General features: G+C 36.1%; 1 protein-coding gene across 1 annotated transcript in view; it reads right to left on the bottom strand.

The window, feature by feature from the left end:
- LOC128739191 (synapsin) overlaps nucleotides 1-25,874 on the bottom strand; it is a 216,885-nt gene that overhangs the window by 34,772 nt on the left and 156,239 nt on the right. The window contains exons 4-6 of the mRNA XM_053834627.1: nucleotides 24,529-24,746; nucleotides 24,329-24,425; nucleotides 1-22 (exon numbers count right to left, since the gene is read on the bottom strand). The exon at nucleotides 1-22 is cut by the window's left edge and continues 146 nt beyond it. Coding sequence (XP_053690602.1) covers nucleotides 1-22; nucleotides 24,329-24,425; nucleotides 24,529-24,746 — 337 coding nt within the window. The remainder of the gene's footprint in view (nucleotides 23-24,328; nucleotides 24,426-24,528; nucleotides 24,747-25,874) is intronic.

The raw sequence follows: 25,874 nt of genomic DNA, 5'->3' as shown, positions 1-25,874 counted from the left end.
TCCCACCAAACATTTCAGAAACCTGTTAATAAATATCAATTCAGAAGAACATAAGAAACTTATAAATATGCATATACACAGGGAACAGAGGAAATAAACGATAGAATTTATACAGCCGTAACTTTTTTACCTTCTACGGCTGTGGTGCCTTAATCTTAACGATTATGCTGACGTGGTAGTCTGCTGGACACCTAAATTTAACTTAATAATTCTTATTATTGAATTATGTACATATGTATATTCAGATTTTAATTTTTAGAATTGAAAACAAATGTTTAGCAACCTATTGGAAGTAATAAAACCGCAGATATAATTCGAGAAGATACTGCCAACTTCAGAATCAAAATGCAATATATAACGCATCTGTTGCATTTGTCTGATTTTCGATGTCTATTGGACCTCTTCATCCGCAGAAGGTTAGGTCTCAAAATGTCAAAAACGAGTTTGATCTCGCTCATCCGACAGTTTCGATGATTATAAAAATGAACCTTCAAAATCCATTAACGTCGACTCGGGAACTCGTGAAATTGCTGGATTATCCCAAAAATTCTGCGACGCGAGTTATTGAAAAGTACAAGGAAACTCTCACAACTGCTCGCAAAGTGCAAACCAACCGTCGTATCGGAGTGGAACTCCTAATCATCAGCTGCGGTATATTTGGATCTCGTTGACTGTCGGATTAACCTTCCTAATGCATTAGAAAAAAGTTACATATTATGCATTAAGGGTCGAAAACGACCCAAGTTTTGAAATTGCTCTCATTCATCCATTTTCAATCCGAATTTCGTTTTCTTTACCTCTTTTGAAAGCTATGGCCAAAAACTAGCACCCAAGGTATGTTGGGGAATATTTGTTGACTGATGGCCACTTCTGCGTCGGTTCCGGAACACCCACTACCTGGTCCCGGGGAACATTTTTATATTTTGAGATAATTCATTTTGCGGCACATCAAATCACATTGGCTTGATAAAATAAGACTAGTGGAAGTACAATGGGGACATTTTGGACCCGAATGGTCACTTCCCCATCGGTTACGGAACATCCGGTACCTGGTTTTTGAGTCCATTTTTGAATTTTAGGATGATTTCTATTGCGGCACGTCAAATTTCATCTCAGTGATAACATAAGACTATGGAAAGTATAATAAACACATGTTGAAGGCAAATGGCCACATCAGCATCGGTCCTGGAACATCCGATACCCGGTTTTTGGGGACATTTTTGTATTTTAGGATAACTCATAATGCGACATATCAAATCACATCGGCTTGATAAAATAAGACTGATGGAAGTAAAACAATGTCATTTAGAAGCCAAATGGCCACTAAGTATAAGTATAACGCCTGTAACCTTTGAGACAAAGAGATTTCTTTTAAAAATCACTTGTGTGCATCATAAAGGTTAAAATGGTAATGAATGACCAATTTCTGTTTTATTTGTATGAGAGTCCTTATCTTCCTACCACAAGGGAGAGGGGTCTCGAACCATCATAAAATAAATAAATTCAAAATAAATTCATGCCTTCTAAAACCCCCACATTCCAAATTTGGTTCCTTTTGCTTGATAAGTTCTCGAGTTATGAGGAAATTTGCATATTATTTGTATGGGAACCCCCCCCCCTCATAAAGGTCTCAATTCACCGTAAAAAATTTTTGCCTCCTAAAGCCCCCGCATGCCAAATTTGATTCCATTTGCTTGATTAGTTCTAGAGTTATGAGGAAATTTGTATTTCATTTAAATGGGAGCCCCCCCTCCCCTCCTTTTAGAAGGGGAAGGGGTCTCAGTACATCATAGAAAAAATTCTTACCTCCAAAAACCCCCACATGTCAAATTTGGTTCTATTTGCTCGATTAGCACTCGAGTTATGAGGAAATTTGTATTTCATTTGTATAGGAGCCCCCCCTCTTATTCCCTCCTTGAAATTGCTCTCTTCCCCTCTATAAAATTGCTGGTCATTTTATCTATCCAACGACATATGAACTGTTCAGTATCGTTCAGTAGTTTAGTAGTTATTAGCATTTGAAATCTTTCATTCAAACGTTACACTTCTATTTTCGTTTTCACAAAGTGCTACCCAGTCCCAGTATAGTAAACAAAGACGTAGTCCTACGTCAAAAATCAGTGTTTTTGTGATGTATCCGTCCATGTCCATGAATTTGGATGTATACCAAAGTAAGTGCGGCAAAAATCGTTCCAGTTTCGATCAATAGAGAAGTATTTTGGGTGATAATAAAGCGACCAATAAAGCTGACAATATTAGTCAGAACGAGTGCAACCGGTTGACTTCCCGCATTAATTGAAACCATACTTTAACCATAAATATTATTATCTAACTTCCAATCTTAAACCATTTGTGAGATGGTTGGGTACCGCATCCAAACTGTTGCCTGGTATAATATCAAGTACATACATTGGTTATGTTAGGTAACCATAAAAACAACGGGTCGTTAAGAATGTTCACCATACGAAATAGAGCGATTTTTCGTACATAGTTTTGAAGCATAAGATATGATGAACATAATGATAGTGGTTGAACCATAATAGAAATGGGTCATTCCGTCCGAGTCACCTGTAATCGACCTTCTCGGATTTTCACCAAACTCGGCCAGATTGTTCGTTTTGGGTCAAGAAGCAAAAATCCCAAGTTTGATGCCGATTGGACTTTCCCTCGATTTTTGGGAACCTCCCCTTTTATTAAAAAAAAGCATCATTTTCGTCAAATTCGCTTATTTTCTTTTGCTTATATCTTCGTAAATATTCAATTTAGAAAAAAACTTTGTTCTACATTTTCATGGAAAATCTTCTGAGGAATCCGACAAAAATATTAGTTTTTTGTGGCAGTGTTGCCAAATACTTTTATTTTCGATCTGAAAACGAAATTTGTATGTTTCTCTCAATGAGTGCAATTTGATCTCAAAAATTTCAACACCATCGTATTGCTCAGATTTTTTTACATAAGAATCACTCAAAACCACGAGGTGTTCCGTCCCGTTCTCGAGATATAGCGTTTTGAAACAAACAATTCCCAATTTCTCATGTAAAACTGTAAACAAAATGAAACTTCCTAGCAATAAGCAAATAACAAAAAAAGCTAAATTAATCTGGTTTAAACTAAAGCAGCATTGCGCTGTTGTGGAAGCACATAAACAGTATATAATATAATAAAAGTTTATTTTTGAGCGTCTTAGCAGAATACGAAAGTTGAGTGAAAGAAAAGTCAAACCTATTTTCATAATAAAATTCCACTATTAGTTGTAATTCAACAGATACGCTTTTCACCTTCTACTTGAAGGCTTCATAAATGTCTGTTTTCGAACTGAGGTGACATTGCGATTCTCGTTTCGAGTGATTTTATTTCGTTTCGCCCATTTGTTTAACGTGGTCGAAACGAACCAAAATCACTCGAAACGAGAATCGCAATTTCACCCCTGTTTTGTAGTTTCGATTTTTCATTCATTCAAGAATATAATATAGTTTTTTCTAACAGTGATACCGACTTTACAGTTTTCACTAGCATTGGAACATTATAAATCCATATCAATATATTATATCAGTATTAACAGTATTAATATATTTTTATTTCTCCAAATAATTATTTCCTTGTGCCTTTTCTGATTATTTTTTGATACTTTATATGTAGTCCCTGAATTTGATTCGGGAACCGTTTTTATTATAACAGAGTTGGTACTAACAGGAATTGCGGCATGCATAGATCGGATACCAGGAATGACAGGAAGCGATCCTTCAATATTTCCTTTTCTTCGCAACTCCGACGAAGAACTAATTTATTTCATATGAATTATATAGAAACCTAAACAATGATATATACAGCTCATTTCGTCAATACAATACAGATTTTCGATAAAAGCAATTATGCATTGATAATTTTTTTGCATTTTACAGTTGACATTGTGTCACCTCTGCTGCTAGCCCTCTCACATGGTTGAAGGTATGAGAATCTAGGAATTGTTTGTTTGACTTTTCGTTCACTCAATTTTCGTATTCTGCTAAGACGCTCAAAAATAAACTTTAGTTGTATTATATACTGTTTATGTGCTTTCACAACAGCGCAATGTTGCTTTAGATTAAACCAGAATAGTTTTGCTTTGTTTTGTTATTTGCTTCTTGCTAGGAAATTTTATTTTGTTCATGATTTTACTTGAAAAATTGGGAATTGGTTATTTCAAAACGCTATATCTCGAGGACGGGACGGAACACCTCGTAGTTTTGAGCGATTCTTATATAAAAAAGTCTGAGGAACATGATGGTGTTGAAATTTTTGAGATCCAATTGTACTCATTGAGAGAAAAATACAAATTTCGTTTTCAGATCGAAAATAAAAGTATTTGGTAACACTGCCGCAAAAAAACATGTTTTTTCGGATTCCTCAGATGATTTCCCATGAAAATGTAGAACAAAGTTTTTTTCTAAATTGAATATTTACGAAGATATAAGCAAAAGAAAATAAGCGAAATTGACGAAAATTATGCTTTTTCTAATAAAAGGGGGGTTCCCAAAAATCGAGGGAAAGTCCAATCGGCACCAAACTTGGAATTTTTGCTTCTTGACCCAAAACGAACAATCTTGCCGAGTTTGGTGAAAATCCGAGAAGGTCGATTACTAGTTTGTACTTTTTCTCGGTCACTTGACGTGGAATGACCCAAATGGTAACGCCGTTGAAAAATTTTGGTTTTGGAATATATTGTAACCGACTGAAGTTTTTGGAGCGTCTTAGTAGAATACGAAAACTAAAATTAAAAAAGAAGAAAACTTATCCAATTCAATTCTACTATGTATACTTTATTCACGACAGATACGCATTTCGCCTTCGACTTGCAGGTTTCCTCAGTGTCTGTTTTCGAACTCTGATAGCATCTGATCGGTGTTAAATCCGGTCAATCACACCGGACCAAGTTGCAAAATTTAAAAAAAAGTTAATGACAGCAAACGATTGAGAATTTCTTAAGCTATATTTTACTCTAATCAGATTACATGAATGTTGCAAACAGCCAAAGATATAAAATGATTGCGAATGATTGATAGCTTTAAACTACACAGCAGTAGCAAACTTTGAACGCGTTTTTCTCGAAATCAGAGTTTGTCAGTTGGTTTGGTCTGACTTAACCAAGTAGCTGGTAGGCAGCCATGTTTTCGATGCCAACATGTTAGCGTTAGCGTAAACGAGAAATCATATATTCGCCACTCTTCACGCAGGTTAGCTCTTCAGCTGTCAGTGGGGCCCACGACTCCTGAGCCCACCTGATGTTAGCTCTCGTCAACGCAAAGCAAATGAGATAAAAGTGCCAGTTAGCTGGACTTAACACCGATCATATATAGACGTGTTTATATCAAACCGAACCAAGCGACAAAACTCTTCGAGAAAAACGCGTTCCAAGTTTGTTGCTCTATATGGTTAAAACCTATCAATCGTTCGAAATCATCTGACAACTATGGTTGTTTGCAACATTTATGTATGTAGTCTGATTAAAGTAAAATGCAATGTTTGATCGGCTTTGGAGTGAACGCTTATAATCTATTTATAGACACCTCGAAGCAAAAACTGACAACCCCGAATGAGCTATCGGCCAAATCATATAAGCATTCAACCTTCCTTCATTCAAGAGTAGTTCTGACACAGAGATTAAGACTGTTGCATTCTGTGCGATGTGTCGTGAGTTCAATCCCGGTCGAGGCCGGAGCGATTTTTGAAAATGTGCAAATCATGTTGGAAATACCGTCATAACATAATATCATGATTTGTTATAATTTTGTTATGTTTGTCTGATCGGGATGCCAACAAATAAGGCATTGTACCGTTGGCTGTCGATGAGGGCATGTACAGAAATACATATCAGATTCATTATCCATTAATCATTCTATTAAAAAATCGATATTCTTTAATTAAGCCGTGGTCACACCACCTCCGATTTCAGTTAAATTTAATATAATTACTCTATTCGTCCTCACGTTCAATTTTCCAAAGTTTTATCCGAAGGGATTGATATCCCCCTAACAGTGATACTTATCCATTTTCTCCTAATATGTCCAACAAATAAAACTTTTTCGCGTTCAAATGCTTTTATTTAATTTTTTGCCAGCATAGTTTTAGTTAAACGCGAAAATCTCACAACATTCCCAATTTTATTTTCGATTCGTAATTCTTAAAGTGGTCGCCCGACAATTTTACATGACCAACCTTGTGATTTGTCTTGACCTTTAATGAGGTCAGGGATATAAATTAAATTTTATATTATAATTGGGTCATTCCATGCCAAGTATCCGAGACCCCTGTAATCGATCTTCTCGGATTTTTACCAAATTTGGTCAGAGTGTTCGTTCTGGGTCAAAAAGCAAAAATTACAAGCTTGGTGCCAATTGGATACCCGCTCCCTCTATGCCCCTCCCCCCCCCCCCCCCCCTTATCAGCAAAAGCTTTGTTCTCGTCAAATCCGCTTATTTTCTTTTGCTCATATCTCCTAGATATGAGTCTAGAAAGATACTATTTTCACATTTTCAAAGAAAATTGCCCAAAAAATTCGAAAAAAGTGGTATATTTTAGCACCAGTGCTGCCAAATATTTTTTAAATTGATTTGAAAACTTAAGCTCTATTTTTCTCCCAATGAATTCAATTTAATCTCAAAAATTCTGACTCCATCGTATTCCCCAGATTTTTTTACATTAGAAGCACTTATCCGTGCTTATATTATACGACAGAGACGTTTTGAAGCAAGCGTGCTACAATTTATCATGTAAAACCAAGAGCAAAATTATTTTTTCATGAAGCAGTGAATTTATATGCCCTGTTGTGAAAGCATGTATACAGTATGTAGTAAAATTTTTTTGAGCAGTGTTGCCAGCTTTTCAGATTAAATTTCGGAATTTGGCAACACTCAAACACTTTTTTAAGTGATTTTTATATAAAAAAAATCTGGGAAAAACGATGGAGTTGGGTGTTTAGGTTACATTTGCTATCTAACTAGTTAAGAAATTAGTTAATATTTTATTATTTACCGTTTATTTATTTATTTATTTATTTATGTGACATAATTGCCTATTAAGTTATTGCAAGCTTCGATTTAAAAGAATTAAAGAAAAAATGCAACTACTCGGCACCAATTTTTATTTTCCTATGCTAGTCCAGCAGAAAACCCTCATTCGATTTGTTTACATTTTGCAGATTAGCCCTCTTGAAAAGTTGGTACCGAATTTTCTTTGATTATACCGTGGACCCCCGTTCGTTTGACCATTTTTAATCTGAACACTTTTTAATTTGAACCCCGTTGGTTTGCACGACGTGCAAATTAAAAATGGTTCAAATGTCATTCTCAACATGACATCATTTGTTCATGCAGACAATGCACATAAACACGATTCGTTTGTACTGACCTAGCGTGTTTAATCGGTTTCACATTTCGTTTTCCTAACGATTAAGAGAGAAATCCGATCGGAAAATGCAATATTCGCACTTGCAACTGCCAACTAAAACAAACCACCAAAACAATAACAAAGAGCAGGGCGGCCAGTTCACACAGGTTTCAGCATATTTCGGGTTACCAGTTGTTCAAATTAAAAAGTAACCCCGTTAGTTTGCATGAGGAATCGTTCAAACGAACCATGCGTTCAAAAGTTAGCATCTTTGAAAAACAAGAGTTCAGAAAAATTATTATTATACTTCGCTTTTGAAGAAAAAGGATATCGACAACAAAATAATTAATCTGAAAATTTTACTATTAGTTTGCTTGGCTTCTATTTTGCAATATATCTGAATTAGAAAAAATAACTGAATAGAGCATTAGATATGAAAAAGAGAAATTGAACTTTTTCTTAGCTGGCGCTCTTTCAGATAATAATTTTTGCATGACAATCAAAACTTAAGCTTCTTTTGAATGTACTTTCATGAAAAGATAGACTTGATTAGCCTGATCGTATTACCTGATCGTTTTTACAATGTTAGAGGGTTAGGAAAACAAGATGAGGTCGAAAAATAGTGCAAAAGCTGCGCCATAAACATGCCTTAGAATGGGAAATATGATCGATATGATTTCCAGTGCTTGTCGTTTTGCCTTTCTACTATATAAATATATAGTATAAAGGTATAGAAATCGCTTGGAAAACCGGAAATGGAAAGAAGGTCCTGCAGGCCGAATGTCATATACCATTCGACTCAGTTTCGAAAACTGAGCATTTTCTGTGTGTATGTATGTGTGTGTGTGTGTGTGTGTGTGTGTGTGTGTGTGTGTGTGTGTGTGTGTGTGTGTGTGTGTGTGTGTGTGTGTGTGTGTGTGTGTGTGTGTGTGTGTGTGTGTGTGTGTGTGTGTGTGTGTGTGTGTGTGTGTGTGTGTGTGTGTGTGTGTGTGTGTGTGTGTGTGTGTGTGTGTGTGTGTGTGTGTGTGTGTGTGTGTGTGTGTGTGTGTGTGTGTGTGTGTGTGTGTGTGTGTGTGTGTGTGTGTGTGTGTGTGTGTGTGTGTGTGTGTGTGTGTGTGTGTGTGTGTGTGTGTGTGTGTGTGTGTGTGTGTGTGTGTGTGTGTGTGCGTGTGTGTGCGTGCGTGTGTGTGCGTGTGTGTGTGTGTGCGTGTGTGTGCGTGTGTGTGTGTGTGCGTGTGTGTGCGTGTGTATGTGTGTGTGTGTAACGCTTTCCATCTCACTCACTTTTCTCTGAGATGGTTGGACCGATTTTAATGTTCTTAGTGTCAAATGAAAGGGCTAGATGTCCCATAGGTTGCTATTGAATTTCATACTGATCGGACTTTTAGTTCAAAAGTTATGTATAAAAATACGAAAAATATGGGACTTCATTATCTCACAGGTCCCTTAACCGATTTGAACAAAATTGATTGCATATGAAAGAGGAGTCTTGCAAACCCTTAACTTACAAATTTCATGATGATTGGACTTGTAGTTTGAAAGTTACATAAAGAAATGTGAAAAAATAGTATTTAAAACATATTTTTGATACATGTAAACACTAATTCAATAAAAAACATCACACATTTTATTATTATTTGAAAATTACTGCTGATAGATCTCAGCACCGACCGAGTTATTTAAAATCGGACGGTTCATTCAAAAGTTATTCAAACTTTAACACTTAACCACCGTATATTAAACCGTTAAAACGTGTGAAATCAAAACATATCAATCAAATGTTGATTGTATTCAATGTGTGTGATGTATGTATGTTTGTATGTATGTATGTATGTATGTATGTATGTATGTATGTATGTATGTATGTATGTATGTATGTATGTATGTATGTATGTATGTATGTATGTATGTATGTATGTATGTATGTATGTATGTATGTATGTATGTATGTATGTATGTATGTATGTATGTATGTATGTATGTATGTATGTATGTATGTATGTATGTATGTATGTATGTATGTATGTATGTATGTATGTATGTATGTATGTATGCATGCATGCATGTATGTATGTATGTATGTATGTATGTATGTATGTATGTATGTATGTATGTATGTATGTATGTATGTATGTATGTATGTATGTATGTATGTATGTATGTATGTATGTATGTATGTATGTATGTATGTATGTATGTATGTATGTATGTATGTATGTATGTATGTATATAGGTATGTATGTACGTGTGTATGTGATGACAATTTGCAATTTTTAAATTTGCATTAAAATTCAAGAAAAGTGAGAAACATGTCAATTGTCTGAAGCTTTTGAAGCCTCTTAGTGGAATGCGAACTCTGAAATTAAAGAAAAGACTAAATTCCACTATTTAATATTCATTCACGACAGATACGTATACGCTTTGAAATAAGACACTGATGAAGCCTGCACGTCGTAGGTGAGCTACGTATCTGTTGCAAATAAATATTAAATAGTGGGATTCAATCGAAAAGTTTTTTCTTTTCTTTGATTTCAGATTTCAATTGTCATTTTCTTCACTTGCTGTTACTTACAATTGTACAAGAAAAGCAAAAAGCGAAAAAAGCAGTTAATTTACGCATGTAGGTAAAGTGGTGTATATAGGGCTGTCGGTATTGGGCGCTTTTGGTGAAAACCGGTATTTCGATATTGGCATAGAAAGTACCGGTAATACCGGTAAAATACCACACAAATTATTCGAAATTAATAGAAATGTTGATGTTTTTCAGTAAATATCTTTATTTTCAAACTTTAGCTTCAGTATTGTTGCTCAAAAAAGTGGAATTCAAGCAGATATTATGCGCTTAGCGTTTTATTTCTTTTGCTAGAACGGGCCTTGTTGCCAGCGTTTCCAACGATTGAAAAAACTTCCACTTTCATCGAAGTTTGACGAACGGCTCTCAGCGCATAAGGAATTTCCCTTTCATTTCTTCAAATTTATAATTGGGAAACCCACTTTTAACTATTTTCAAAAAACCCTGTATTGCAGCTTCCAGCAGAATGAATGCCCCGGTCTCCTACTGTCTGTTCACGAATTTTTCCTCCATCCCCAAATCGAAACAACCTTGCATAGTGTCTTCATTATCGTTTACAGATACGTTCTGTTCTCTGATATCAATCCGACTATTCGCAGATAGTGGCTTGAAAATTTCATTTGCTTGTTTAATCAATGTATCACTCGAAAGACTTGGAAAATACCCGGCATCATCGAAACAAATGAATGAAGCTGACTTTCTTTTACCTTCGCTTCATACGTTAAGCGACTGGTTTCATTTGTTGAACAGAATACTTCAGCTGAAATTAGTGCCTGTTTCAAATGACGACGACTGACAGTCAGACACAATTTGTCGATGTTGCGTAGGTTAATTATAATATGCGTTAAATTGTAGAAAATGTTACTCAAATTCAATTCAATTGCATTCAAAGTTGCTGGCCTTCTACTGAATATTTGATAGAAAAATACAAATGAAGCGTTAAAACCGGTCGTCATGATGAAGTGAAAACCATTTCGTTGACGTTGCTTGAAGCCAGTTTTGAAACGAAGCGGCGCTGCTTCAGTTGAAACCGAAGCTTTATTACTTCATCGTTAAGTGACAATTTACTATTGTAAGTGACGTTGCTGGGTCCTGATCTCGTTTCCAAAATTCGTTATTTAAGAGCTTTGAATAATTTGGTGGCTTTTAAATATCAAGTTGGTCAAAAATAAATTGAAACCCGACGTCTGGCTCACACAATGAAACATTTTTACTGCAAAGATGCTCTACTGTACCTTAAACGGGTTCAAGAGCTATAAAAATAGTAGAATCAATATATATATATATATATAGAATGCCAGTGTCGCTGTTTTTCTACGGGACTCATTGTGGTAAACATGATGCTAACAATCTGTATCAAGTCTGTGAATCGGGAACTTCATTGTCAAAGTTGCTCATTGTTATTTATCTGTTCTTTATCTGTGCGCTGGATGGTGCTGTCATCAGTGCGCAGGGCTTAAAAAGGGATCGCAAGTTGAATGTGACTGCCGTGAATGCGAACTTTCCGCATTCAAACTCCGATTTTTGAACGATCATTTGACCGTTTTTTTAATCCAGTCAAACTGCCGCTTGCGCTGCTGCCGTCGTACAATTCATGCGGCATCTCAGCACAAGCAAACAGTCGATCTCCCGTTTTGCTTTGCGCTTTGAGAATATAAACTGCAAACTGACTGGAAGCATACGGTGACGTATTTTTTCGTTTCTCTTTTTGTCTCCAAATCGGCTGCTCACAGTAAAAGTTTGTCACCCAGACGTCGGTCCGACGCAAGCAAAATATTCGTTTGTATTGGACGGAGTCCGACCGACTTCTTCCATGCACATGTAGTGGTTGTTTTTTTGTAGTATTGAATCATACGATTGTGCGGTTGCTTTTCGTAGCGTGGTGATTGCCAGTCATTTGACTGTTTTGCAGTCATTCGCTGCTCCAAACGGTAAAGGCAACTTGATCGAAACGAAAATGTCAAAAAGTTTTAGAAGCCGTTCGTTCTGCAGCGTGCAGTCGGCGTTTGACTGAGCAAAATGCCAGTTGTGTTATGCATAGCATTCGCATTCCACCTCTAAACGGACGGTGTGAACTTGAATGCGCGTTGGTGTGACTGCGGTAGAAAAAAAGGATCGGTCGAAGCCCTGTCAGTGCGCTCATCGCTGTCTTTTCATGCCAGTGAAATGCTAATTTTCTTTTCGTCCGGATGAATTGAATCCCAAAACTGCGCCTTTTTGCACCGATTTTTTCAGAAATTTGAAGCAAGCGAAGTTTACAATCACATTACTTGGCAGCCATATTCGAAATTTCAAACTCGTTGTCAAAGTTTGACAATGAGATTCCCCTTTTGATGAATCTCAGGCACACACACATATGCATATGTACTGTAAATACATTATCTGAATATGTATGATGTTTACCACGCGCACTGCAGCGACACTGGCATTCTATATATATTGATTATACTATAAAAATATGATCCACAGTTTTACTCTCTTTATTGCTAGTGGCATAAGAATCTCATCAGCGCCCAGTTGTCTTCTTCGAATAAGGTGTAGGATCTTATAAAATACCGGAAATACCGGTTTTTTACCTATCCAAAACCGGTATTTCGGTATCCAAATATTGGTCGGTATTACCGGTTTCGGTACTACCGATACTACCGGTTAGACAGCCCTAGGTGTATAGGATTAAAAATACTAGTGAGTTGATTTTTCCAAATAAATTTATACAAATTTCAAACAAATTTTGCGCATCAATAGATGCTCTTTTCAATCATTATATATTAGAGCTTAGAAATGTTCTATGAAAAATAGCAAGTAAACGTTGCACGGTAGTAATTTTATAAGATTTGTTTTCGTTAGTGACATTTTAAAGGACAGATGTCTTATGTCATATATCATGTTTTAATAAATAAATCCAAAATGACAAGCGCTGGAAATCATGTCGATCATATTTTTCATTCTCAAGCATGTTTATGGCGCAGCTTTTGCACTATTTTTCGATCAAGTCTTGTTTTCCTAACCCTCTAACATTGTAAAAACGATGCGATCAATCTAATGACTATCTGTTCATGAAAGTACATTCAAAAGAAGCTCAACTTTTGATTTGACTACCGTTACTACCGAAAAATAATTATCTGAAGAAGCGCCAGCTAAGAAATTTCTCTTTTTCATATCTAATGCTCTATTCAGTTCTTTTTTCTAATTCAGATATGTTGCAAAATTGAAGCCAAGCAAACTAATAGTAAAATTTTCAGATTAATCATTTTGTTGTAGATATTCTTTTTCTTCAAAAGCGAAGTATAATAATAATTTTTCTGAACTCTTGTTTTTCAAAGATGCTAACTTTTGAACGCATGGTATTAATATCAAAATATCAAAACATCTGCTATGAACACATATTTCATATTGTCAATTCAAAACAAAACAGTCTAAGTTAGTTAGATACTGATGAAGGTCACACGTCGAGACCGAAATACGTATTTATCAATAAAACACAGTAGTAGAATTAAAGGATATAAATAACTTTTTGTTCAATTCAAAACAAGTTTCGTATGTGGCTCTGAAGCCCGAAAGTTAAGGCCGTCTGTAGACCCGTTGTGAATTTTACTGGCAAATAAGGATTTTGAGGAATACGGAACGGATATTTAAGAAAATAGTCAAGTTAATTATAGATGTTTCTGAGAAATTAAATAATGATTATTGTGGCAGTAGAAAGGCTAGGTCACGCCGCTAGGTGGAATAATTCAGGTTTTTGATTTATTTATTAAAACATGATACATGACATAAGACATCTGTCCTTTAAAATGTCGCTAACGAAAACAAATCGTACAAAGTTACTACCGTGCAACGTTTACTTCCAATTTTTCATATAACATTTCTAAGCTCTAGTATCTATGGATTGAAAAGAGCAACTAGGGTAGATGCTCCAGTAATGGAGGGATTATGTCGGGGGATAGTGTTTAAAGACAATTTGAACGCTCAATTTATAAATATGGTGCACCATAATGTTGGCTTTAAATACATACCAAACTTATAGCATTCTGCTGGTTTATATATCTAAAATATTGCTTTTCCTGACATTAGTCTGTGCTCCCAAAGTAGTGGTAACGTTCCTATAATAGTGGAAAATTTGCCTATAATAGTGGAATTTTGTTTACCGCCCTTAGTAACGCTTGCAGTGAGCATGCGAGCAGGTGGATAACAACGTAGGCTTGTTAAAATGTTATGGATTGTTACGAATTTCTTAAGCAATTGCACTTTATTGGTCTGCTCAAAAGGAATTTGTAATCTTTAATTTTAACTGTGTATCTTAGATAAAACTGTTAACAAATATATATTTAACTATAGAAAATTGAAATTATCTCGAAATCCGCCATAATTATGATATATTTCGCGTTTCCACCACTACTGGTAGTACCACAACTACTGGAGCATCTACCCTATTAATGCGCAAAATTTGTATGAAATTTGTATAAATTTATTTGGAAAAATCAACTCACTAGTATTTTAATCCTCTAAACTATTACACCTACATGCTTAAATTAACTTATTTTCTTCGTTTTTTGCTTTTCTTGTACAATTGTGAGTAACAGCAAGTGAAGAAAATGACAATTGAAATGTGAAATCAAAGAAAAGAAAAAACTTTTCGATTGAATCCCACTATTTAATATTTATTTGCAACAGATACGTAGTTCGCCTACGACGTGCAGGCTTCATCAGTGTCTTATTTCAAAGCGTATACGTATCTGTCGCGAATAAATATTAAATAGTGGAATTTAGTCGGTAAAATTTTTTTCTTTTCAGAGTTCGTATTCCACTAAGAGGCTTTGAAAACTGCAGACAATTGACATACATACATACATACATACATACATACATACATACATACACGCACACATACATCACACACATTGAATACAATCAACATTTGATTGATATGTTTTGATTTCACACGTTTTAACGGTTTAATATACGGTGCTTAAGTGTTAAAGTTTGAATAACTTTTGAATGAACCGTCCGATTTTCAATAACTCGGTTTCGTTTGATAGATCTCAGCAGTAATTTTCAAATAATAATAAAATGTGTGATGTTTTTCATTGAATTGATGCTTATATGTTACAAAAATATGTTTTAAATACTATTTTGTCACATTTCTTTATGTAACTTTCAAACTACAAGTCCAATCGTCATGAAATTTGGAAGTTAAGGGTTTGCAAGACTCCTCTTTCATATGCATTAAATTTTGTTCAAATCGAGTAAGGGATCTATGAGATAATGAAGTCTCATATTTTTCGTATTTTTATACATAACTTTTGAACTAAAAGTCCGATCCAGCCATCTCCGAGAAAAGTGAGTGAGATTAAAAGCGTTACACACACACACATACACACACACATACATACACACACACAGAAAATGCTCAGTTTTCGAAACTGAGTCGAATGGTATATGACATTCGGCCCGCAGGACCTTTTTTCCATTTCCGGTTTTCCAAGTGATTTCTATACCTTTATACTATATATTTATATAGTAGAAAGGCAATAAGTCCTCTCCCAAATCATTCAGACCAATTAGTTTCTCGTCAATTTTCTTGAAATTAATGGAAAAACTGATCGATGAGTACGTTAAATCTGAAATACTTCCTAAAAATCCACTAACCAAAGAGCAATTTGCTTATCAAGCAGGCAAATCAACGATAACAGCTCTTCACACTCTTGTAACAAAAATTGAAAAATCTTTCGCTACCAAAGAAATTCTTTTAGCGTCATTTCTTGATATTGAAGGTGCTTTTGATAATGCATCTTTCCTATCGATGAAGAATGCCATGAGAAATCGTGGCTTCAATGTAAGTATAATCGATTGGGTTGTGGAAATGCTATCAAACAGAGAAATATCAGCTAATCTTGGAGACACAGAAGTAAAAGTAAGAGCTGTCAAAGGCTGTCCTCGAGGAGGTGTCCTATCTCCTCTTTTGTGGTCTCTATTAGTTGATGATCTTCTCGTTAAACTGAAGCATAAAGGATTTGAAACAATCGGATTTGCGAATGATATTGTTATTATAGTCCGCGGAAAGTACGATACTATCATATCTGATAGAATGCAAAGCGCATTAAACTTGGTGCAAAATTATCATGGTGCAAAAGCGAGGGATTGAGCATAAATCCTCCGAAAACAACAATTGTGCCATTTACTAAAAGACGCAAAGTGTCTTTCATGGATTTAAAACTTGGAGACGTTAAGTTGTCTCTATCTACAGATGTCAAGTATTTGGGCGTTACCTTAGATAAACAACTTTGTTGGAACACGCATATCGAACAACAAACAAGTAAAGCAATAAATGCTTTTTGGGTCTGTAAAAGAATCTTCGGTAAAAAATGGGGTCTTAAACCAAATATGATTTACTGGATATACTCAGCAATAGTTAAACCCAGAATCACTTATGCATCGCTTATCTGGTGGCCGAAAACGAAACAAAAAACGGCTCAAATTAAGTTGAACAAGTTACAAAGCCTTGCTACCATCTCCATAACAGGAGCTATGAGTAGCACTCCCTCTAAAGCCTTAGAAGCTCTACTCAATCTTCTTCCTCTACATCAATTCATCCAATTGGATGCTATGAAAAGTTCTTTGAGGCTCAAGCGATCCATGAGGTTCTTCGATGGTGATCTCGTTGGACACTTAAGTATTCTCAAAGAGTTTTCCATAAATCCCTTAATATTAATGAACGAAGACCATATGCCGAAGCGTAACTACTTCGAATCACAAATTTCGTGTTCTTGATTTTACTCGCTCTGATTGGAATACCAGAGAACCTAACTTTTGCTCAAAATCACTGGTGTTCTACACAAACGGGTCAAGACAAAATAACATGGCAGGTGCTGGTATAAAAGGCCCAGGGATTAACGTTTCAGTTTCAATGGGAAAACATCCCACTATATTCCAAGCAGAAATATATGCAATACTAGAGTGTGTATCGATCTGCATAAAAAGAAACTACAAAAATGCATATATCTGTATTTGCTCGGATAGTCAAGCAGCATTGAATGCTTTAAAATCAAAAACTCACACTTCCAAACTGGTGTGGAAATGCATAAAACTGTTGGAAAAACTTTCCGGTCGCAATATGGTCAACCTCTATTGGGTTCGTGGTCACTGCGGAATCAAAGGGAACGAAACTGCTGATCAATTGGAAAAGAAGGGGTCATCCATGCAGTTCATAGGACCCGAACCCTTTTTTGGACTATCTTCATGTGCCCTTAAAATGGAACTTAGGAATTGGGAAAAACTAAAGGTAGAGCCTAACTGGAATATTACCTCGAATGTCCGGCAATCGAAAAGTTTTATAGATCTAAAATTAAAAAAGAAGAAAACTTATCCAATTTAATTCTACTATGTATATTTTATTCACGACAGATACGTATACGTATACGTAACAGACACTGAGGAAGCCTGCAAGTCGTAGGCGGAATACGTATCTGTCGAGAATAAAATATACATAGTAGAATTAAATTGGATAAGTTTTCTTCTTTGTTAATTTTAGGTTTCGTATTCTACTAAGACGCTCCAAAAACTTCAAACGTTTTATAGAGCCATCTCTTCAATCACAAAAACTATTAAACCTTTCAAAATCCGACTTGAGCACATGCACCGGTTTGATAACCGGACATTATCCTTGTAAGTACCACCTGAAACTCATCGGTATCCTTAATGAAGCTAACTGTCGCTTTTGTAATCATGAGATTGAAAGCTCCGAACATTTGTTGTGCGACTGTGTTACACTATATCATAAACGACGTAGATATCTTGATAAGGGGCTGACTCAGCCCTGCGATATTTGGAATTCTGCTCCTAATCAGGTGATAAATTTCATACCAAATGCATCACCTGATTGGGAGAAATGCCGACAGTAGTTAAGGTGGCTCATCAAACTTTGATAGCTCACTGATGCGACATGGCATAAATTAAAAGAGGACACACCACAATAGATCAAAATAATGGTCGTGGCGGTAAGTCCCCAACACGGGAAAAACATGCCGTAAGACGTAGTCCTACGTCAAAAAATGCCCACAAAAAATTTCATGCCAATCCGGCAAATATTAACGATGTTAAACGCATATTTGTAACGACGCGTCAGAGCGATTGCAGAAGGAACACGAAACTCTGAACGCGCGTTTCTCAAAACCGTGTTTTCAAAGTCGGTGAGCAATATTTCTCGAGAACGGCTGAACCGAATCACTTCAAATTTTGACACAAGTGTTGTAAGGATATATTCTACAGATTAATCGAGGGTTTTTCCTCACCGATTAATATTTCTTATTTTATGGGTAATTTAACAGCAAAATTTACACCAAAAATCGATTTTTCTTGTCTAACAAGCCGCCATTTCGTCAAAAATGATTATATTACTAAATCCTTAAATCAATCTATAGATGGTATATTTTATCACCGATTCCGTTTTGGTTTTTCGATTTTCGATGATTCAGTCCAAAGATATCGTGCTCACCGCAAGACGCCTTATTTTAGAAGAGTTCTAGGAGATTAACTATAGCAGCTATTTAAATAACCTTTTTAAAAAACAAAATATGTTAAAATACGGCCAAAAGCTACTGTAAGATGTATAAAAATTTTCACTTTAATCAGCTAAAGGGGTTTCTGTAGAAAAATTCTTGAAACCCCACTTTTTTACGCCTCCTAACTGTAGAGGGATTCTTCGCCAAGTGACGAAATATAATAATTAATACACATAATTATAATACTTATTATAATTCTCATCTTTAGAAAAAGTTACACACTGTAAAATATTTTTGGTGAAAATAAAAAAAACATGAAATTTTCAAAATATTATAACTTATTTGCCCTTCATTCGCCAGCAATGAAACTTTCAGAAAAAGTGGTATATTATGTTACCTTTAACATGTCAAAAAATAAAATTTTTAAAAAATGCAATTGTTTAGATATTTATTTTTCTAGTTTTATTTTCTTTATTTTTTCAACACAAAAAAATTTTTTTACAGTGCACAATTGCTGAAGACACTATTTCGATCAAATAAACTATTTTTCCAATATAAAATATTTAATGGATTAGCACCATTTTTGGTTAGGCCCTTTTGAAAAAAACATTCTAGATCTTAAAAAATAACTGATATGATAAAATGACATATTTTCTTAAACATAACAGCTAAGTAAAGTTTCAGCTAAATCAAAAATGACACACAAAAACAAATTGAAATCGATTTGAGAAACTCCGTGGAATCACTCTGTATAGAACCCCTTAACGCAAAGCTGAGGTGTTAAAACGTATTAGTATCGCCGTAAAAAGTGGAAGAGAGGAGACGCGAAGAGAATCTCTCATTGTCACTTAGGTCTATTTGAAAAATTACCCGAGATTTATACAGAAAAGCGAAATAGTAGTTCAGTCATGAGTGTTCTAGGAATTAGCTGTATAGTGATTATTTCCGCGTCGTTTCTATGCTCTCTTCTCTCGTTTTTAAGTGCTTGTTGTGGGATGCCACAAAATCTGAAATTGTAGGGTACGGGAGGGTATTTCCAGCACGCTACTAAATTCGGCATTCATTACCTTTTTTGCTGAGCTTTCCCAAATAAAAACTTTGCCGCTATATAACAATACTGTAACGAATGTAGCACTCATAAGCTGTAATGTGTTATAACTATTTTTATAAAAATGTAAGTAATTTGCTAAATTTTATTCAATAAACATCAGAACCACTGTTTTTCTACTGGCACGTAATCAGGCTGAAAAAACCAGCAGCAATCGTTTACGCGTATCCGCTTTTGATGATGGTTTGGAAAACACAATTATGATCACGTTTACTTATTCTAGCAACTAAACAGCTGTGAATATGATATCACAGAACAATTATACTTCTTTTCATCGCGGAAGAATACAAAAATTCCCCTCTGATATGAAAATATAAATAAATTTGCATTCACTAGCAATCTGCAGCATTCAGCATAGTGCAGCATTTAATTTCAACATATAGTGCTTTATTTACATTACTACCAAGATATGATGCAGTTGCTCCTGAAACTCTTCTATCGTGTTGACATAGCTAGTATTTGAGTGACAACCACTTGCTTCTGGTGCTAATGTATATGCACGATTCAATGATATACTAGCGCCAGCAGCAAGCTGTTGTCACTGCAAAACTAGTTGTCTTCAATGAGCCGTTATCTAGGCAATACCGACACATTATCTTTCGGTCTCTTTTTTGATATCTTTTTGAAAAGCGTCTAATCCCTGTGCAGGCTATTTCGGCCGGTCGGATTTAAAAAACACACCACTATACAAAATTGGCCGCAGCGGCTTCATCATTTCTCGCGACTTTAGCTCAAATTCAGTAGCGTTTCATTAAGACCAAAATACACGCCGATATTCAGTAAATATTATTTTATCAACTGGTATAAAAATCTTGTCTCGAATGAATATAGTTTTAACGTAATTCCTGAATATTGTTTAGGCTACCGCTTAATGGGCTGAAAATATCCTCCCGTACCCTACTTCATTAGAATAATCATCATCACAATAAAAATAGATGTGTGTTTGTGGTTTCATTGATTATTAATATATAGGTAGCACATAATATACTTTGCCTGCAACAGATGTTGTTGCATTGTTCGTATTGTATAGAGTACACGTAAATTGTAAGTTACAAAAAAATCTCAGTAAAAAGGATTTTTCTAAGCATTACGCATTTCAGGAAAATTTGAATTTTTTAAGCTAATTTAAAAACAATTGTGTGGTGTAAATATGAATCTCAAACAACCGGAAAAAAACTCTTGAGAAGTTGTTGAATGTTGCTCACAAAATAACAAAACGAAAACTTTGTGTTGTAATTTTCGTTTAATTTTCCTAGTAGGTTCACACTAAACTGGAAACTTTGTCTAATGCTAAGCCCCGATCATGGAATAACACTCAATGCAATTCTCAGGATTACTAGCATGATACTAGGATTGTCGGTATTGGGCACTTTCGATGAAAACCGGTATTTCGGTATTAGTGCATTGGCAATTTTTTCAGGAATAAAACAAATTGTTGTTTTTTCAGTTTAACCCATTTCCTCCCAGCGTTGCGAAAACGCAACGCACTTTCATTCGATTCTAGAGAAGGCCCTGTTTAAGATATCAACTTGGACCCTGAGAAACAAAGAAAGATTGGAACAAAATCTAATCGACCTGTTTTTGCTCAAAGGTCAGATGTTACATGTAACATAATTACAGCTGTGACAAAACAACAGGTTTTGCTATTTTTCAGACAGTTAAGGAAAAATGCTCATATAACTCGATTTTACCTCTATTTACGCCTGACCTATTAATCAGTGTTAGTAAGAATCGGTTGCTTGCCAATAAACACTTTGTTTCATAATTTTGATTACTTTTGTAATTTTAACAAAGGCTCTAAGCTTTGCGTTGCGAAAACGCAACGCTAGGGAGAAACGATATCCAAAATTTGCAACGGAAACGTTTGTTTTCGTTCGTTCGCTGCAGATGTTTCATTTGAAGTCGTTGCTTTTTAGTAAACAAATGAATGTAAATCTTATCTTTCACTTGTTAAAAATATCCCGGAAACATTATAAAAAGTTTGATTTAGTTTGATTTGTTTGTTAAGTTTGATTTAACGGTACAAAATTATTAAGTATTTATATGCATAATAATGAAGGTATGCAAAAACGGTATACTCTTAACGTCCAGCGTTGCGTTTTCGCAACGTAGCGTTGCGGAACACAGGGTCAAAATTAAAAATACATGTCAGCGGCTTTTTCTTAGTTGACCAAAAAGAGAATTTTCCTGAAAGTTTCAACTTTCTAACCCTGCTGAGAAAAGTGTGGGGCTTAATGGGTTAATCGGATCTTATCGTATTGAAATACCTATATAAGTGTATCGCTCAAAATTATTCCTCACTGCGTATATCGCCTCCAAAATGGTACGGATAAGCGGCTTTTGCGCGTCGAATACGATTTTGTTGTATACATATCGGTACGTAACTCTTATTTGCAATCTAATTATACATATGAAAATGCTGGCGGGAATGTTTTCTTTTCTGTTATCAATCCTACTATTTACTGTTATTCGTTTTGAGCTTTCGTCAGCTTAAAGTACTTCTCGTAGATGGGAAAAACATTCCACAGTCTTTCCTTTGATCTTCAACCTTTGACGCCAAAATTGTTCAACAAAGTAGGACGATCCCTGTAATCCGATTATTTTTACTCAATTCGGTTTTTGAGAGCTTCGAATAATTTGATATTAATGTCTAAGCTTTGAATACCAAATTGTTCCAATACGGATTGACAAGCTATTTATTTATTTATTTGTATAAAAATATCAACAGGCCTTGTGTCCCTACTGATACACTTAACCTAGAATCTACGCGCTAGTGCCAGAAATCGAATTTTCAGTACCTCGCGGCTAACGTTGAAGTCGAAGCTAGGTATAAAACGATCGAAATGGCGTTGAAGACCGGTGATTGTGCTCTGTAGTCGCCGATGCGCTACGCGCAAAAATTACGTATTTTTAAAAAAACATTACGTAGAACACGACTTTGAGCGTATATGTCGCGAGTAAACATGGGCAATCCAGTCTTGGGATCAGCATGTCGGCGACAGCTATTCTGCCGTGAATCGCATAACAGTCCCATTTATATAGGAAACTCCACAGAAAATGGGACTGTTATGCGATTCACGGCAGTATTGCTCTGAGCACATCGCGATGTATTTTCAAAAGGTCAAGTTCGGTGAGTCTGCAGCGTTGCTCATAGCATGGCAGGTAAAAGGGGTCGTTTCAGGGCAATCTCTGAAGAGCGAATGGATGAATCTGCGCTGCACTGACTCGAGTCAGTCAACTCCATTTTGGTAATAACGACTCCACACTGGAGCGCAGTACTCAATATTGGACCGGCCAAGAGCACAGTAGAGAGCATTGAAAAGTAGAAGTTCTTGGCGATCCGGATGATAAATTCCAGGTTCCTGCAGGCCTTGTCGGCAATAAATGTGATGTGCTGTTTAAAGTCAAGCTTAGAGCCAAACAGTATTCCCAAGTCCTTGACACAGTTTTCGCGGCGTAAAGGCACGTCTGATAGCATGTAGTCGAAGACGAGAGGGTTTAATTTCCTAGAGAATGTAGTTTGGCACTTTTCAACAGGGCCAATCTGCAAAATGTAGGGGAATGTCGTCGTGGCTGGGCCATCTTTTGGTCCACAAATCTCATTTCAAAAGAAACTTTGGAAATTTAACAAAGGTCTTATTAATAGTTCGTATTTAGACCTTTGCATTTAGACTTTTGTTAAATTTCTAAAGTTTCTTTTGAAATGAGATTTGTGGACCAAAAGAGGGCCCAACCACGACGGCATTCCCTTAAATAAACCAAGTGAGGGTTATTTTCTGCTGGACTAGCATAGGGAAAGAAACCCTCACTCGGTTTGTTTACATTTTGCAGACTAGCCCTTTTGAATAGTTGGTGCCGAATTATTTCACATTTGTCGGAACTTAGCAGCATGCGGTTATCTGTGCACCATTTCGCTCTTGCAGGAACGCGGCATCGGACTTTAGGATACAGCTTCAGATCGTCGGCAAAAGAGAGTCGCGGGCATTTAAGTAGGAAATTGACATCGTTGAAGTAGACGAGGAAGATCAAAAGTCCAAGATGGCTACGTTGTGGAATTCCAGAGCTGGCAGTGAAGGATTTGGAGGTAAAACCGTCGATGCTTATTTCTAGGTGGCGGTCGGAGAAATATGAATTAAACCATTCGTAGCAACGGGCCTCCGATTCCGAGCTTGTCAAATTTGGCGATGGCGATTTGATGGTTCAATTTGTCGAAAGCAAAACTTTTTCCAACTGATATTTCTCTTAGATTTCTTAAAAACTTGTATTGTAGCTTTATAAAAAATTGTCCTACGACGACTTTTGAAATAAGGATGTTCAAGAAAATCGGAAGATTTTCCTAGGAAAACAGGAGACCCCGAATTGTTTTTAATATTTCTTTCCATAATAAGTTCATAACTATGCCTGCATGTGAAATCTATTAAAATTATCGGACCCTTCGGACCAAACCTGTACGATAAAGGTGCGTTTAAACTGGGCAATTTTTAGGCAACATGTGGAATGCAACAGTTGGTATGCGACATGCTGCTAGTTGTTACTCAATGCTGCTTCTGTTGCGACCTGAACATTTGTTATACGTTGCTATGTTGCTTGGAAATATCGGGCAACAGAAACATCAGGAAAAAGTTGTATGCCACATGTTGCCAATCTAAACGCACCCTAGGCTGTATGAATAAAACACTTTACGTCCTCCATATGGTTTCCACGGGAAAAGCAAAGCAACCTGTTTTATTCATACGGGCCAATATTTAAAAAATCCTCATTTCATATTGATCTAGTTTACTTTACCTCATCAATCCACGTTTTATATTTTTCAGTCATCGGAACCTGCTCGAGCATAGCTGATCCTTGATTTGTTTTCCAGTTGCCAGATATAGATTTTCTCCTGCAATTGCGTAATTATTAGGATAATGAATGACATAATAAAATCACAGTGTTTGAGTTCCTCTGGCCAAAGAATATAATTTCATACATTTTAATCAACTTACATGAATGCTTTGTAATTTGTACCAATCTTTTGAATGTGCACATCGAACTTAGCATCAATATATGGCTCCAGGCTGCAATAAGAAGCATCAGTAAGCCCGGCTCCACGCAGAAGTCCAGCTGCGTCCTGCAATGCACTAAGGTTGTCTAGTTTTGCCGTGGCTACTCCACCATGACAATGGCCTGCCTTCAAAACGCACGGGAATTTCTGCCAAGTAAGCTGTGAATGTGAATAATCAATTAAAAAAATATTAAGTTGGTTTTTAAATTTAGGAGAAATTGCTGGAGACGAATAAAATTTTGATGCAGGTATATTTGATCAGGCTAGTCAGTTTAGGTCAAAATATTCATAATTTAGTGTAAGTTGGATTATTGCTACTAGCAATGAAGTAATTTGCGGTTTCGTCACCAACGAGAATGACATTTGCTGAGGATCGCTTATGTAGGAGTGAGAGGGGAGCAAAGAGTGGAGGAGGGGATCCGGGAGTTTGGAATTTGATGTTGTTGATATTACTCCTACTGCAAACAGCCTCAGCGAGGGCCTCAGCTAATGTCAAAAAATCTTTATATGTGTGCGTGGTGGAATACTTCATAGCCGGCGTGCGTCATCTCGCCTCTAATGAGTGCGAATCGATAGGGGAGAGACGTCTACAGTGAGACACTATTTTCAAAAATTTTATATTTTTTGGTGATAGTTACCAAAGAGCTCTGCTAACCATTTTAGAGGTATGTCCTTCTAGTTGTCTGAAAAATAGTTTCAGCCGTTTTGGTTAGAAGCAGGGAATCAAAATATCATTGATCATACGCAGAAATAACCGACAAAAAAGAAGAGAGATAAACCAGTTATTCTCTGCCTATAAAACAAACATACATAGCAACCAATGTCTCCCAGTCGGCTTCGAGTTATGACGCTGGCCTAATAAGCCAGTCGCCGTATGTTCGAATCTCGACTGGGACAGGCTGTTAAGACTGTATCCCACTGACGGTTACCGTTACGGCAGCCATTCCGCTGTTCGACAACCAATCAGCGCACAGCGGTTCACCGCTACCGGTCTTGTCAGAGAGATAGGATTGTTTCTATTTTTTCGGCTACCGTTCTCGGTGCGCTGCAGCGGAAGCAGTGTTGCGGTATTTATTTCTATAACTTTTATATTGATAAAATCAAATGAAATGAACTGTCGCGTTTCAAATAAAATATTTATGTGCAGAGTCTAGTTGTGTTGTTACATTTTGTACAATTAACTGCAGCTTAGTTAATGAGACTTCTAGTACATAAAAGTTATATGTATTGTGCACAAAATATGAAATGATCCAAAAATATTATTTGCAGTACACGACGGATGTTTTG

Source organism: Sabethes cyaneus, chromosome 1 (assembly GCF_943734655.1).
Source record: "Sabethes cyaneus chromosome 1, idSabCyanKW18_F2, whole genome shotgun sequence".
Classification (NCBI taxonomy): domain Eukaryota; kingdom Metazoa; phylum Arthropoda; class Insecta; order Diptera; family Culicidae; genus Sabethes; species Sabethes cyaneus.
This window is presented reverse-complemented; position numbering and strand designations above follow the sequence as displayed.